The sequence below is a fragment of the Dicentrarchus labrax genome, unplaced genomic scaffold, assembly GCF_905237075.1.
Source record: "Dicentrarchus labrax unplaced genomic scaffold, dlabrax2021, whole genome shotgun sequence".
Classification (NCBI taxonomy): Eukaryota; Metazoa; Chordata; class Actinopteri; family Moronidae; genus Dicentrarchus; species Dicentrarchus labrax.
The window spans coordinates 14,115,006-14,132,360 of NW_026136715.1; the positions used below are offsets into that span (position 1 = coordinate 14,115,006).

The 17,355-nt window shown below is 39.1% G+C and overlaps 1 protein-coding gene across 1 annotated transcript; it reads left to right on the forward strand.

Moving 5' to 3' along the window:
* The first annotated feature begins 870 nt into the window (after positions 1 to 870).
* Positions 871 to 16,383, forward strand: kcna10a (potassium voltage-gated channel, shaker-related subfamily, member 10a). The gene is made up of 2 exons (XM_051426224.1): positions 871 to 1,203; positions 12,122 to 16,383. The coding sequence occupies exon 2, from the start codon at positions 12,311 to 12,313 to the stop codon at positions 14,054 to 14,056; it is 1,746 nt and encodes a 581-aa protein (XP_051282184.1). The 5' UTR covers positions 871 to 1,203; positions 12,122 to 12,310; the 3' UTR covers positions 14,057 to 16,383.
* The last annotated feature ends 972 nt before the right edge of the window (positions 16,384 to 17,355 follow it).

The window sequence follows — 17,355 nt, forward strand, 5'->3', positions numbered from 1 at the left end:
AAATCTTGTGAATAAATCTTTTTTATGGACGATTCATAGTGATTCAGTACACTGAAAAGAACTGCTGTGCCCACTACTAGAAGAGAGACTGCTGCTGTTGTCCTGTAGCTACTGGAGAGGAGCTGCCAGCTGCTGCTACACAACCTCCTGGACCTCGTTGAATACAGCAGCCAACATACCCATACCCATGTTTTTCTATATAGAGCGATATCTTTATATAATATTGTTTTGTTTTTTTTGCTTGCCAGCTTTTCATTTCTCACTGAAATGCAATTAAATGACCAGACATTGCTTTTGGATTGAACACATACTGCCGATACTGCCTGTCCTGTTACACTGGACCTTTAAAAGGATTTTTTTAATACAAGGGAGATACTGATTTGTTACCAACCAAGGTTCAATTTGATTTGCAGTTATATTATATATTACATTATAGCCTATGCTTTAAGCAAAAAATACCCTGTAAGAAAGTGAAACTGTATTGAATAAAGGTCTGTATGTATTGTCCTCTGAGCACTCAATGTTTTGTGTGACTATATAATGCTGTCTGATATTATAGCCTACATATATTGTCATTACAGCCTGTGTTTTCATAACTAAGCTATCATAGGCCCATGTTGGTATTAAATGTAATTATAGCATAATTTGGTAGTATGGGTTGAAAACTTTGGCATATTTTGGGTCTGTCATGCTTTTATTCGACTACTATGCAGTATCTAATTCCAGCCTTATTTAGATGTGGGTGTCTAGTTATGGTATAGCTAAGAGAAAGTTATCTTGACTGATGTTGGTCAATAGAGAATAAGGCATCATGGCAGAGGTTAGGAAACAACCCTTTTTTAATCTCTTCTCTCTCTCTCTCTCTCTCTCTCTATCTCTCTCTCGCCCTCTCTCTCCTCCCCTCGAGATAAAGCCACACAGCTTTGGTTGGAGGACGAAGAAAAACAGGGATTTTGCAAGCGGGGAATTGGCCAAATTAAACGTAATCATGCTGTTGTTATATCACTCTCACATCTGGCCCCAGGGTGATTGGCCGGGGCACCTCCGCCGTGCCTGCTGTCTGCGCGGTCAACCCGGGGGTAACAGGAAGCGCGTTGCGGTCCGTCGATCCAGTGCGCACTAACCATGCCTCCGGCACGGCCCGGAGCACCAAACTTTCACCAACAACGCCCGGAAGTCTGTAGGATCTCGACGGCACTGAAGGTAGGCCGCTTTCCTCTCCTCGAATAGCATCTTACAACAAGTGCTACAGGTTCCCGTGTGATCGCTCACCATGCGTTTTTTTTTTTTTTAATCCAACCAGTTGTTGCACAGTCCCGCTGGGTGAACTCTCGTCTGTCTCTGGGACAACAGACAAATCACAGCTTAGTTGCTTTTGCATACCTCTTATAGCTGACTTCACTGGGAAAAGGAAAAGTTATAGACACACAACATACACAAATCTGTGCACATCTGAATATGGAACAGGTGCATCGGAGGAAGGTGCAACTTGAAAACAATGAGGAACTCTCTCACACTGCCTCCCTTACTTTGTTTAATTATAAAATGTATTTAAAATATTTTTTCCAGCATTAAGCGAGGCTCCTAAGGGTTTTCAAAAAGGAAAAGTTAATATTTATGCAAACAGATTTTTTTTTTTTTATATCAAAGTCAATTCTTCCTTAATAATAATAATGGTATGGTATGGTTTAATCTACTTATATTCTGCCTCACTTCACTGGGAACAAGCCTGGCATTATGACTTTATTTATTATTAAAACTATAGCCTACATAGTGTTTAATAAGTGTATCATATGCATTTCATGTAAAACATTCATCTGCATAGTGGTCGCTACAGATGTCACAAAAATGTAAAGAAGTAAGCTTCAAGTGAAGTGGTCCACTTATTACCTACTGCCTCAGTCCAGAGGAGAAGAGGTGCCTCTGCAGACTGTTCTTTGGTCAATGTGCTGCTGCAGCTCCCAAAAACACTGACATATAGATGGACAAGAATAATTCGATAACTGTTTCACTTAAGGTTATATGCAATGTTGTATTTAACTTTGTCTGATGAAGGGGTTCGTGCAGCCATCTCCACACATATCCTCTTTGATTGAAGTTCAAACTGTCATTAATCTGGGCGCAAACTTTTCTGAATTGAAATTGATTTAATCATTTTCTCCTCAACTATCACCAACGGAAAGTGACAATTTACCTGATTGTCTCTTTTAACACTATTTACATTTTCATAAGCTGGTACATACACCAGTAGACAGGTTCCATGCTGCCCAGGTTAGTAGAGAGAAAAGTCTTCTGAGAAAAACTGGTACAGTATGTGTCATAGGATTATTTTACAAGCAGATGTGGACATTCACTCAATTTGCATGGTGTATTTTGGCATCTGTGTGTGTGTGTGTGTGTGTGTGTGTGTGTGTGTGTGTGTGTGTCTGTGTGTCTGTGTGTGTCTGTGTGGATGTCGTGCATGTGTGTTGCTTGATTGTACGCCACCTGAGATTAGTGATATGTAAGAGAGAGTCAGACCAGATGGCCATATTTTCCTCGTCTGGATTGGGCACAAAAAAGGCTTCTAAAAAACAACACAATATTCCTGTAAATGAGACGGGCTTAATCCCCACTGTGGAGGAGGAATGCCAGGATGGGATGGGGGGTGGAGGCAGAGGGTGGCCTGGGTATGGCCTGGGTAGACACAAAGGGATGAGAGAGAGTCTGTTTGACTGCTTTTGAAGTCAAATGAAATTGTTATTCATTTAACCTTTTGGCTGTGCTTTGTGAGCAAATAACCCTCTTCTTGCAATGCGGAGGGATGATAACACTTGTTCCCTGTTCAGTTGTTTTAGGAGTTGATGAGAATCAATATATCTATAGGCAAATCACTCACAAAGACAAAAAGACTTCTTCAAGGCCCTGAAAATCTATTTTCTCAATTGGCTTATTACTGTGAGTAATGGGATCCTATGTGTCATGTGCACAATGTTTTCTGTCAAAGTTAGAACAGCTTTAGTTATCTCTCATTGGAGGTTTTTATGTTTCCTTGTTTCTTTGTGCTCTTCTTGCTGGTTTTAAGTCAGCAGGATTTAGCAACATTTGAATTATCTTATTCAGCTGTTTGACGACTGTCAATCAAATATGATCAAACCACTTACACAGTTCTGATTAAGCAGATTGGAGTTTTTAAAAGTTAAACTCTCATTAAATAACAACAAAAGTTTCTTCAATTTTGATTGTTGCTTATTAAGTCATGAACATTTAATGTTAAGGGGGGAAAATTTCACAAGGGAGTTTTTCCAGTATATGACCTGATGTGCTGTTAAATCCTTCATCATGTAGAAAGAGCTGTAGCATGCATTGTTTATGCTTTAATAATAGTTGCTTTCTGGCGAGGTTGCTGCACATGTGTGTTGGGTGTGTAACAGACAGACCCATGCTGGCACATCAATCTTTTTGTCGACCTCTGTGCCAGTAATTGAGGATGTCCTGTCAAAGCAATAAGAGTTGACTTGGCAGACATGTCTTATTTTTATTTGTTTACCCAAACACACAAAGCAGTTCATTGTTTGTCCATATTTAGAAGTAGTGAGACGCAATGTGACTGCATTGCAGTTGACTTGTATACAGTAAATTACTTCGTACCTCAGACATAATATTTTGTGTTTTTATAGAAACAGAACACAAAGTATTATTATTTATCTTATTCCATCAACAGCACTAATACTGAATGTGTGTGTTAACTTCATCTTAGTGCTGATTTAGTGAGTGTCAGTGAGTCGCACATGGACCACAATAAAATATCCCTAAATCTTTATAATCAGTTAATTTATTACTCTCATTGAATGAAAGTTGGTAAGCTTATATAATTGCCCTCAGTTTTGTCAATTTCTAAAGTAGGCCTACTATGGGCTTTTTTTAGATGCTCTATGGGAAGTTTTTTATTTATTAGGAAGTGACTGTGGTCGCGCTGTTGTTGCTGTTTGTGTGTCTGTGTGTGTATGTATGAGTGTGTGTGTGTGTGTCTTGTCAAAAGGCCAAGTGAGGATTTTGGTCCCAGCTGCTGTGCACTGGGACTTGGCCTGGAGCCTGCAGACACACCCATGTCAGCATCAGCAGCTTACATCTTCTGAATGCCTCATGGAGGTTGCATGTAGACAACAAATCTGCTCCAGACAAACATATGGAATAGGGATAGCTAATATGGGCAAAAATAATTTTTAGATATTTTCTAGCATTTTATTAAGATATTTCCTTTCACCTCTCTTTAATTCTGTGTGATGTGCATGTCATTTAAAAGATATTTATGTATTGGTGAACAATTGAACTTCCACTCCTTGAATTCTTGTTGTTTAACATACTACAGTCACTCTGGGCTTGGCTGTAGATAGTAAACAGTTTATCTTGTAATAGTATCCTTTAATCAATGACAACGCAGCAAGACACACAACACTTCATGTTCACATCACACACACACACGTCTATACTCACAACTGTCTCCCAGCAACAGCATGGGGCAATAAAATTCCCCCGAGGCAAGGGGACTATGAATGGCAAGTTAAATGTTACACATTTATAAACTGGTCAATCAGTCCTCCCCGCATTACACAGGCTTTTTTGGGGATTGTTGCAGCTTGAAAATTATCTACTTTTTTTCTAAATGTGTTTGAAATAAAGTGGAAATTGCAGAAAGAGTTGATTTTTTTTGTCAAATTCCTTAAAAATGGCAGTGGCATCAGTGGAATAAAATCACACTGTCTGGACAGGGCAAAAGTGAGATGTTCATGTCCCACATCTCTCGCTTGAAACAGGGAAGTGAGTTTGATGACATTTAGTGCAGGAAACATCAAGGATAGGTCACATTTGAAAAAACTTTGTGGTGATTGGACAAAATTGCAAGGTTGCAAGTTACAGGGTTGAATTTGCGTTAACTGTTACCCCATATAGTGAGACAACTTACCCTATGGTGGGGCAACATGTCACATGTTCACACTCTCTATTTGATTGCTTATAACTCTGCACTGACACAAGATATGAAAATGACATAAATACAAAATATATACCTGAGACTTTGCTCTTTCATCTGGTACACATTTTTTTTTAATATGATGTATTGATTCCAAGAAATATATAAGAGCGTAAAAAGTGTGACAACAAGCCCCGGTCTCCCCTACAGTATGCAGTCACCATCTGCAAATAAAAAACTGTGCTTTTGTCTACTTTAATGTGCACATTGCTGGACATTTTCATAACACTATATCCTTTATTGTATAACTTGTAATTTTTACATGTATAATTTTGTGTGTATGTGTGAGTGTTTCTTCTTTGCTCACTTTTCTCTTAAGATGTTCCACCACATACATACACATGCTCAGTTCAAACATACAGTATAGTGTCACCTCATAAAACTACCACACAGTAGATGAAGATCATTGACGATCCATTTTGCGTCTATTTTTAGGTCCATTAATGAGAGGCGGCGTTTGGCTCCGGTTATGAACTGCATTACCAAATGGACATTTCTAATTCATATTTCAGTAAGTGATTTAAAAGCTCAAGAGAGAGGGATATGATATTCTAAAAATCTGTTATTCGGATAATAGACGTTTCATAATTAAAAACATACTCTCAGTCACCATCTGTACTACAGCCTCAAAAGGTTCATAAGGTTCATTGCGGTGTGTGTTTTCATCTGGAACCTTGTAAATATTTGCACTATAATATAAGCTTTTAAAGTAATTCTTTTTCCATCAACAGTCAAGATTCATGATGGCAGTGGAGAACACTTTTGTCTCCCATGAATTATATTCATAGGCAACTTTTCTGCATTGGGAATCTACACTTAGTATTGTGTAGTGCAGCACAAAGTGAGGGAGTGAAGGTAAACTAACAATTCTTTAATCACTTTTTAATTAATCTGCTGAATGAGATTACACTGAATGATTAATTGATGAATAATGTTGTCTGTTAAATAAAAGAAAATAATGAAGAATGCTTGCTAATTTATCACAGCCCAAGGTGTCGCGTGATTGAAACAGCTTTATTTGACCAACAGTCCAAAACGCAAAGGTATTCAGTTTACTATTATATATGAGAAAGCAAATAATCAGTTCCTGACATGTAAGCAGCTAGAGCTAGTGACTGTTTTCCATTTTTGATTTAAAAATGAATAAAATGATGAATCTATTATCAAAACAGTTTCCAATTATTTTTCTGTTGATCAACTAATCCATTAACCATGACCTCAAGCTTTCCCTAAAGTTAACCAAGTAATTTTAGTTGCTTAACCCTAACTAAATAAACACATGAAAGCTGGGAGCTCCAGTCACTCACCTGGTAGAGTGCGTACCACATATCAAGGCTGAGTCTCTACTGCAGCAAAAAGTAATCGAAAATACATACATACATAGATATGTATTATCGACATATAGATATATATGTACGTATATATATGTATATATACACACACACACACACACACACACACACACACACACACATATATATATAAGCTTCCATGCAAGGCCGTAGCAGTTGGTGGGAGTTAACAGTGACCGTTTTGCTCCTTCAATCTGTACGTTCCGCGTGCTACATATAAAAAATGGGACTCCAGCAGCATTATCTTTTCCCTGTGTGTGTGTGTGTGGGTGTGTGTTACTTTCTGTGTTTGTGTGCCTATCTGTGATGGCTTGCTAGTATCTGTGTTGATCTGACAGAAGAGATCCCTCGGCTTATAGCACTGAGCTGCCCAGCCTGTATTAATCTGCTTAATAGGGTCAAAACTTTGGTCCAAAAATACCAGCTCTACCAACCAATGCCCTCACACAGCCAAAAACCCCACACCTCATGACAGGAGAATAACAAAGGGTTGAACATACAAGGTCAATCATACTGTATTTACTGTAAATTTAAGTGAGAATGTGGCCCATTACTTCTTTACACAGAGTGAAAAGTTAATGCAGCACAAACTTCACTGAGCACACTTAACAGATTCACCAACTGTGCTCATCTGCGAACATCTGGCACACTGCAGATTTATTCTAGTGATAATGAATATTATCCAGTGAAGTTGGAATTTGTACTTTGGTTTGTGATGAGGAAAGTGAACATTTAAAGGAGATAATTTTAGGTTAGTTCGTTTTAAGCAGGAGGCATGTACAATTAAAACAGCTGCAGCAGCTTTAAGCTTTAACAGCATAGTGTACAGTTTTTACAGTATATAGTTTTGCAGAGTATTTAGTACACTGTGGTGCCATATACTTCACTGAGTACAGTGTATTACCGTCAAGTTATGTATATTAGAAATCAGAAAGTATTACTAAAAAGTATTAAAGACTTGAAAACATATAATTGTAGTTCTTCAATTAAAAAAAACCTGGCGAAAGTAAAGGCAATTTCAATTCATGTTGATGAGGTGACTGATGATCATATGATCAGATATAACAAAAGCAGGTCCACTTAGATTGAAATGTGGGATACTCAACAGGATCAGCTGCAAGCAAACGATCACTTGAAATTTTAATGAAACCTCTGAAGCCTCAAGCCTGAGTGGAATTACTGAGGACACACATAAACACATGCAAATACAAAATAACACAATTAAAACCCATAAAAACCGGCTAACTATTGTGTTATCCTTTATGCTTAAAATGATCTGAAGTCAGCAGTCTTGTTCCTCCTCAGTAAAACATAAAGCTTTAAAGTCAACTCTTAATGATGAGGCAGCAAAAATGTGTCATAATTAAAATCAGATGGAGAGAGTGTCTATGTTTTTTTTGTGTGCATGATAGTGTGTTTGTACATTTGAACAGGAATGCAGAAATAGATCCATATTCACACTACATTACTGTACTGAAAGATGATATGCATTTCTTTAACTTTACTTTACCTTTGCATGTAGCTGCATGTGCATGAGGCATTTTGAGACAGTGACAGTGGTGTTGCAGTGCTTTATTTAGCAATCATCTAATTATTAATCAAAGCAGAAGAGAATATTTGTTAGTAAATGTATATACAAGGTTTTATTTTTAGGGTAAATATTGGAGAGATAAATGCATTTCTTGCCAACCAGCTAGCAAAGGATTGGCTTAAGCTATCTGCCTGAACATCTGTTCATGTTTACAAACATGTGGTAAAGTCACAGCGGTAAGCTTTCTATAATGTACAGTCACTGAGCACAGCATGCAATACCATATTTCCGATGGAGATTTCCATATTGTCCCACATGTCGTTTTTTTTTCCTATTGTTTGTGTGCTGTGGATGTATTTGTGTGCATTGGAGTGTGACATGTAGCAAGTTATTATCTCATGGGTTTCACCCACTATTACTCCCCTCTGTGTGTTAATAGCATGGCAAGAATAGTCGGAGCACCATGGGTCGGCATGGGGCCCATATGGCACCTCTGTTTTACGCTGTCCTAACACGAGTCAAGGTCACAGTGCCTCCTTAGAAGCATTTTGTCCTCACTGCTAGAGCAGAGTCTTTTTCCATGCATATGTCAATGTATGACAATATATACTGTATATGTAGAATTATGTATATCTTAGCTGTTCATTATTTATTCATTTTTCATTCATTCTCTTCTTTTCAGTTCTGTTCATGCCCTGTTAACCCCCCAAATCTATTACTTGCCCGCTACTTTGTTAAATTTTTGTAATCCAAGACTTTAGCACATAATTTCAGAGAGCCAGCTTTGTCTTCTTTTTTAATGTTGTCATTAATTAAATGGAAGTAAGTGGAAAAAGAATTACAGAATGTCAACATTAGTATCAATTTCAATGCCATTACAAATAAGAAGAGTCTGTGTTTTGGTGTTTGAGCATGCATCCATCCTTTATCTACTACACATGCAATTGATCATTCATAATTTTATTGTGGTTTGGAGAATGTTCATTCTGAAAATCACACTACTGAGCCTGGAAAAAAATTTAAATGTATATCCTAGCATGGGTACTTTTAAATATAGAAGTGACAAGTCAAATTTAGGGGCATAAAGCAGGATTTAATTAATCTCACAATTAAACAAGACATTTTGATTCAACAGTGCTGACAAGACTAGTTGTTCACACATGCTCTGGAATTATGAGAGAGGAGTGGCAGCTTCCTTACATGCCTGTGTGTACATATATGTTTTACAGCGTGAGGACAGGGAGGTATGGTCGTGTGTGTCTGAGTGTCACTCCCTGGAATTTGACACAAGATCATCTATGACAAAAAAATACCTGGGCCCCCCTTAAGAGATTCAATTTCTAATTTTTTCCCCCTGCTCTTGTGATGGAAGATATTACACTAAACGTCATTAAAAATGTCTGTTATGAAGGTGTTCAGCTTAGAAAGAGCTTATAGTTAAAGAGTTGAAGTGAAAGCTCTGTGGGGAAGGGAGCTTTGTTTCCTCTGTCCATGTAACTCTCTCACCATTTGTTCTACCCCGCTGTGTTGAACATGTTAATGGAGTTGTTAAACATCAATTATTTATTGTAATACAGTAAATAAATCAGTTATGGATACGACCTGTGTGTGTGTAGGTGAGTGAGTCAAGCATGGAGAGATCTGAGGATCTAATCGCATTGTTCCAGTCTAGAGGGCCTTGACCACATTGTCCAGATCACTGAGAGATGGCTTATGTCACACATGGCCCCACACACACACACACACACACACACACACACACACACACACACACACACACATACACTCACACAAACACAAGTACTTACATATTTTACACATGCATACAGAAAATGTCAATGAAGCAACATTTAATGCCAGATTTTCTTTTCCTACTGCTTTTCTGTTTGTCTGCGGCCTGTGTCCATGCTTGTTTGCATGTTTCGTGTGTGTGCATGTGGCCTTGGCCCCAGCTCTAGTTTCTACTCCAGCATTAGGTTACTCAATGCAGTCTGTGATAGATTAGTCATACTGATGCCAATTGAGGAACAGAAGCAGAACTTGTGGAGGAAACCTTTTCTCCCTCTCCTGTTTTTGCTTTTTACAGCATTGTGTAGACACATCTCTCTGTAGGCTTCTTGCTAAGGAAGGTAAGGAGTGTGTTGCTTGTCTGTTACTCTGTCTATAAGCTTGTCTGGGAAGTTTATACTGAAGGTCTTATTACCTTGTTTCTTCCTTTAAGAGTCCAGGGGGCAGAGTTTGAATGGCAGCTTTTGAAATTAGTTCAATTCCTTCATTTCTTCAGTGTCTTAAGTCTGATTTGTTTTGAGAGAAAACTGAACTACCCTAACTACCTACTAACTAACCGAAAATCTGTCTCAACAGATAATGGGCTCTACAAATAAAAGATAGATAGCTGAATCAGTGCGATGATCTTGTGTCAGAGCAGACATTACAGAGAGAGGCATTTAAGAGTTGGCTGTTCTTTGTCTTACATTAAGCTAAATTAAATATTGATAGCATATTGAGTTATTGGAAATACATTAGGAATAGGTCATGAAGTGCAAAATCATTGTCTAATTTTCAGGTATTAGTCTTAAGAGTAAATGTCTTGCCAGTGTACTTGTTTGCAGCTGCTACTGCATTTTAGGATCAAGAGAAAGTTCGGGTTGCTCAAAAGGTCAAATCATGTCATTCTGGCCATGTGGTTTGAGAGGAGAGGAGAACTGGATTTGATTTTCATCAAATGTTGCAATTTTACTCTCCATGTATTTAAGTTTCCAACTTCTTCTCACTGGACACCTTTACCAGTTTTGTATGAACAATTTATCATAGTGTTTGTTTCTTTTACCGCTCTTTGCCATCTGTTTCCTCTGCTCTTGATAAACCCCCCTCTTTCCTTGTCATGGCTGCTCTCTCATCATCCTGTCTATCCACCCACCCACCTATCAACTCCCATTCTGTCTCATTGTCACTTTCCTTCTTTTTGCATTCTGTCCTCATCGCACCCAGTCCTTCCACCCCCATCCGTCTTCCCAACAATTTTCCTGTCATCCCCCTTATTCATTCAGCTGGCCCATCTCTCTCTCTCTCTCTCTCTCTCTCTCTCTCTCTCTCTCTCTCTCTCTGTCTCCCAGCAGGATTGGTATCACTGGCATTGGTGCTAGGTGGTGACTCATCTCGGGAGTCTTTAATTAAACATCTGCAGGCGTCAGCACTCGGCCATAAACATACACACATCTACAGTATAAGCACACAGCGCACTGCACACACACAGATGCATATTCAATAAATGCATTCACACTAATGCGTACACACCTCAGAGAGCATTAGAATCTTTATGCTGGTGTAAAGTCACACAAGCTCGGGTAAATTTGAGTGCAGAAACAGATGGCACAATATAGGAGCAGAGTGGATTTCTACAAAAAAATTATTTGGCACAGTGCAGTTTAAATGTGAGCCCTGGTGTTTGGAGGAAGCTAGGCTCATGCTATCACTGTACAGCCAGTTAATTATGCACTAATGTATGCACAGCCCCAGTTACCCTGCACTATCCTCTCCTTCTACTTGCATTGGGGTCATTACAGGGTGTGTGCCTTGATTCCCTTTCCCTTGAGCAGGTGTTATGACGCATGTTTACGTGTGAGACAGAGAAATAATGTGTGTGCACATTATTGACATGATGACAGTGAGCGTATAAAGTAATAAGAGATATTATGTGTGTGCAGTAGATAAGGAGAGTTTAATTATTTGGGTACAAAATATCACAAGTTTAAACCAACAAGTGATTTGAACACACATAAGGCCTCAATTATTTACACTTACATCCAAATACTTAATGTTTTGTTTTATGTTTCTTGTTTTCACAGTTACATGACTCATCGTAGTGCCTCCACAATAACAGACTGTAGAGAGAAATAGCAAATGTTTCTACTATGTCTTTCTATCAAGAAAAGTACAATCTTGTCCTGCCACTGTTACAATCTCTTCCTTCTTTCCCTCATCTAGCTGCCTTGCCCTCTTCTTCCTCTTTCTTCCATCATTTCTGTATTTCCCTCTCTCCCTTGTCCTTTCTCACTGTTGGTAACCAGAGGGATGGGTATCTAGGAAACAAAGAGTCATGATAAAACATGTTCTTTTCTAACGTCATATTCTTGTCGCCTGATGACAATTAACACAAAACAAACCCTCCAAACCATTGACAGAAACACACTGACTCTCATTCTCTCTCTGTCTCTCACTCTATAGGTGTTGGAGGGACTGAAGAATAGAGGAGGCTTTCAACAAGTTGTCCCGTTGCTGTAAGTGCTGCTGAAGAACGGCTGCTCTGGTACCCTACTGCTCATTCTGGTGACTGAGCCTCCCATCTATACATCTGTGTGTGTGTGATTGTCTTATCCTGGGTTCCCACGGCTTTGCACTGGCTGAACTGCAGCCATGGAGGTGGCGCTGGTAGACTTTGAGAGCCTAGTAGACCTCAACGGGAGCTTTGAGGATGAGGTGGACACCTATGCTGATGAGACCACAGCTCTTACCGTGGATATGCCCCCAGAGCACACCAGCCCGGGCAGCAACTACCTTCTGCGAACCTCTCAACTGTCCTCTACGCCCTCCCACCACAGTCATGTGCCCTCCTGCATGTGGGAGTCCACCTCATCTTCACCCGCTCCACATACACAGACACTGGAAGTACCCCAGTCCCCAACCATGCCAACTCCAAGCAGACAGGGGCGCAGTAGCTGTGCCAGTATGATCTCCAATTGGAAATTGCTGCTAAACAGTGAGGGCACTAAGGAGAGTGAGACAATCTTCAGCCGGCTTGCAAAGGAGTGCTGTGAGGATCTGTTTGTAGATAAACGAGGTTTAGATGATGGAGACCAGAAAGTCATCATCAACATTGCCGGCCTTCGTTTTGAGACACAGCTTAAAACTTTGGACCAGTTTCCTGAGACTCTTCTAGGAGATCCTTTGAAAAGGATGGACTACTTTGATCCAATGAGGAACGAGTACTTCTTTGATCGGAACCGACCCAGCTTTGACGGGATCTTGTATTACTACCAGTCAGGGGGTAAGGTCAGACGTCCAGCTAACGTTCCCCTGGATGTGTTTGCAGATGAAATTGTGTTCTATGAGCTTGGAAGTGACGCCATGGAGCAGTTCAGAGAAGATGAAGGATTCATAAAGGATGTTGAGATCCCTCTACCTGATAATGACATGTACAGGCAATTCTGGCTGCTGTTCGAGTACCCAGAAAGCTCAAATGCAGCCCGAGGTGTAGCACTGGTGTCTGTTTTTGTTATTGTCATATCCATCATTATTTTCTGCATGGAAACACTGCCAGAATTCAGAGATGAAAGTGACCCAGTTGTGCCCACAGCGGTACAGCCTTTCAACCAATCTAGCGTTTACACTTCTGTGGCTCCATCTGGCGTAAAGCCAACAACTTTCTCTGATCCCTTTTTCATCATTGAGACTGCCTGCATTGCATGGTTCTTCTTTGAGCTGTGTGTGAGATTTTTGGTCTGTCCAAGCAAAAAGGAATTTTTCCACAATCTCATGAACACGATTGACATTATATCTATCATCCCTTATTTTGTTACTGTAGTTACAGAAATTGTCTCAACACCGCAAGAGAACTCAGGACAGAACATGTCTTTGGCCATTCTGCGTATCATCCGTCTGGTCAGGGTGTTTCGTATATTCAAACTCTCACGTCACTCCAAGGGCCTGCAGATCCTGGGACAGACTCTAAAGGCCAGCATGCGTGAGCTGGGCTTGCTCATCTTCTTCCTCTTCATCGGAGTCATCCTCTTCTCCAGTGCTATCTACTTTGCTGAGGTAGATGAACCTAGCACACAGTTCGTCAGCATACCTGATGGCTTTTGGTGGGCTGTGGTTACCATGACCACTGTAGGCTACGGGGACATGTGTCCAATTACCATGGGTGGTAAAATGGTGGGCACCTTGTGTGCCATTGCAGGTGTGCTGACCATTGCTCTGCCTGTTCCCGTCATTGTTTCCAACTTTAACTACTTCTACCACAGAGAGACGGAAGCAGAGGACAAGTTGCCCTTGGCAGATGCTGTTGAGCAAGCCATGAATGTTGAGACAAGTAACAAAGAGGGTAGCAACACCTCGCTCAATAAAGCCAATGGCATCTGGCAGAGTGACAAAGGGGAATAACTGTGGAAGGACAGGAGGAGGAGAGACTTTGCCACAGGAAAGCCAGCAGGAAAGACATAACAAAGAAGAAGAGAGTATGGAGAAAATTAACTGTTATGATTTCCGTCAACCAATCTTAATGGTACTGGTGAGATAAAATGTTTGCACCTAGTGAAAAATTTGTTTTATATGGATATACAGGATATGCTGTACTTACCTCTTTTGTGTCTAATATGAAAATTACATTGAAAATAACAATAGACAAGCGGGAGAATTTATTCAGTTCATGTTCAGAATTGTATGTCAACATATTTCAAGTCTACTTTGTGTTAGGACTCTTTCTTTAGTTGAGTAGAAATATAATAAATCTTCATTATTATAGTTCAGCAGTACATTATAAGGATTTCTTTATAATTTTGGTCATATTTTTATTGTCTCGGTCATTAATCCTATAGCATATAACATTTTGCACACCAGCTTCACTGTTGACCATTTTGGCCACAAATACCTAAAGAGTAACTAAAGCCAAAAATCACATTTGTCTGCTGAAGACATACTGTTGATTGATTCAAATTTACGTTCACATTTTAGTGTAAAGTATTTGAATTCTACATATTTTCTCTGGAGTGTTTAGTCGCTAGTTTAGCTAATGTTACACAACCTCACAAAAACTTTTACAACGGCTATAAATGGACTTCTGGTGACTGTCAAAGCTCCAGCGCAGACATGGAGAGTCTGATTCCAGACGCTGGTTTAGTTAACGTAGCTTTGCTAACTTTGAAGAACATCGTAAATGTTCTTCTAGTGACTGTAATAGCTCCAGCAGACTCCCTGTGTTTCCAGGGCGGACATGGAGAGTCTGACAGCAGCTGCTCATGGCTTGTTATCTCTGACTACCTGCAGCTGTACTCCTGCTATTGAGAATGGTGGGCGGTGTTACTTTCCACGTCGCACAATATGTAGCCACATGGCCCCACCCCGCTATTTAAGTCAAGGATATACAAATTATATCCCATTTTGGGATGGAGAAAGCTATAAGAATTTAGGGGTTTAGTTACACTTTAAAAGTGTTATGGGGCCATAAAACATGGGTCTTAGACAGATTTAATTCTGCAGATAACAAAAATCTGAACAGATAGGAATGAAGGCCAAGCCTACACGTACGACCAAGGTTGTAAAGAAATAACATAAACAAAAGCATAATAAATCCCAAACACAATTTTCCTGTAAGTGTTGTATATGAGTCAAATGTGTATAGTCTCTAGATTATGACCCTACTGTATTTATTTATTTAAAAATGTATCATGACTCTATTGTATTTATTCATTCTCTTTGATCAGTAGCGTGGGTAAGAATCCTCCACTATTGTTAGCAGTCTAACTGACTCCACACTGTGTATTATAATGGAGTGCCTTAAGTTATATAATGTTGGGATACTGTTGAATTTGCCATACATAATCTTACAGTAATACCTATGTTTATCATGCATATATGCTCAGTATTTTTTATTTCAGCTTGGTTGAAAATGTAGAAATTGTAATCTCTCTCCATTCTAGCATTTGTTTGTGAGCATTATTTACCAACAAAGAAATGCATTCCGACCTGAAATACAATTTGATGTATAGTGGATTATGAGGTAGTTACTATCCTTCAAAATGTTTGGGTTTCATGTTTTAAACGTCATTATTTTTGTCAACTAGTGGATATCTTATTGAGGAAGTAAACCTTTCAGTCACACTTTGATCAGAAAAACATGGGGAAAGTGAAAGAAGCCAAAGATAATTGCTGAATAAAGGGAATAAAGGGAACTTGTTACAGGGTCATGAGACATTATAGGCCAAAATGTCCCATGATATTTTGGAGGAGTAATTGTAAATTATGCTGTATCAGTGTAATGTTCTGGTGGTAAGTTAGAGAGTATTTCTTTTAAAATATGTTTTCCTCTTATAAAAGAAATCTTGGAAAGAACAATAAGTGACTTGTTAATTGAGATCCAGGAATATGACATTATCTCAAAATAACTTTAGACTTTAGTCTGAATTTCTGGTTGAGCATATGATCAAGCTAATATTATATTTATGTGTTTTCTGTGTGTTTGACCATCAGCTTCATGGTGATGATGATTATACAGTATGATGTCAATTTTTATGATATAGTCAGTACCTCGTCTGTATAGTCACTGTTGTATAATGAGTTCAGAGACAGACCGGCCTGTAACCTGTAACGTCAGGGCTACAGCAGTCCAAGGTTTATTACACCAACAAGACCATTACACTGTATTTGTATGTATGATAACATTTCAGTATGCAATTTACTGTAATGGATGCAATATATTCTGGGATTTTAAATTATGTCTTCTAGTGTTTTATGTGCTCTGATGTGTCTATAGAAAGGTGTGTGTAGGACAGAGGAGGAGAGAGAAAAGTTAGTGTTTGTATTTTCTCCTTCCTCTCCTTATCTCCATCGGTGTTCCCCTTCAGGGAAGATTTCGTCATTACTTTCAGTAACCTGTCTCTGCTTTCACTGTAATGTTAGTGCACCACACACGCACACACACAAAGATAGAGGTCACATCAACAAGGCATGTGTGGCAGTGCAGCGACCGTATAACTGGAAGTCATCCAGACAACAACAGGATGCCAGTTGCTGGTTGACATGGAGTAGTCTGCTACCTATTAATGCTCGCTAGCTTCACCTGATACGTTTCTCTCTGGACTCACCTCAACACCTCATCTCAGGCCGAGAAAAGCTTCTGTAAGATTAACGTATAGATTCAGTAAATACTTAAAGCAATTGATTGTGGAGGAACTTCACATGGTTCTATAATAATACATAATAGCCCCATTTTATTTATTATATTAAACAATATCTTGCAGTCACCAAGGGGATCCTAAAATACTTCAACTGTGATGCAGTGTAAAAAGAAACAGACTCCTTATTGTCTAAGAAGTGCGTCGGATTTCTTTATAACGATACAAATTGTATTACACATATTCCTAGTAGGAAGCTGGTGGGCGAAGTGAAATATATGTTTCTAGGAATACTAATCAGTGCCCTAATAAGACGGTGTCTGATGACAGCAATCTACGTCACACAACTGATCGAAGAAAAATAATAACACATAAACATGATGTGAGTGACTTAATTTCCATGAATTTGTATCAGACTCTTCATATTTTAAAAGCCGGGCAATCAGGTTCAGATGTACTTGTGCATTTTACAGTAAGGGTCCATATATGCATCATAAGTTAGTGGCTGAAGAACATGCTGTATGTTACTCACACATAAATATACATAGATATAAATAAACATAAACCTAG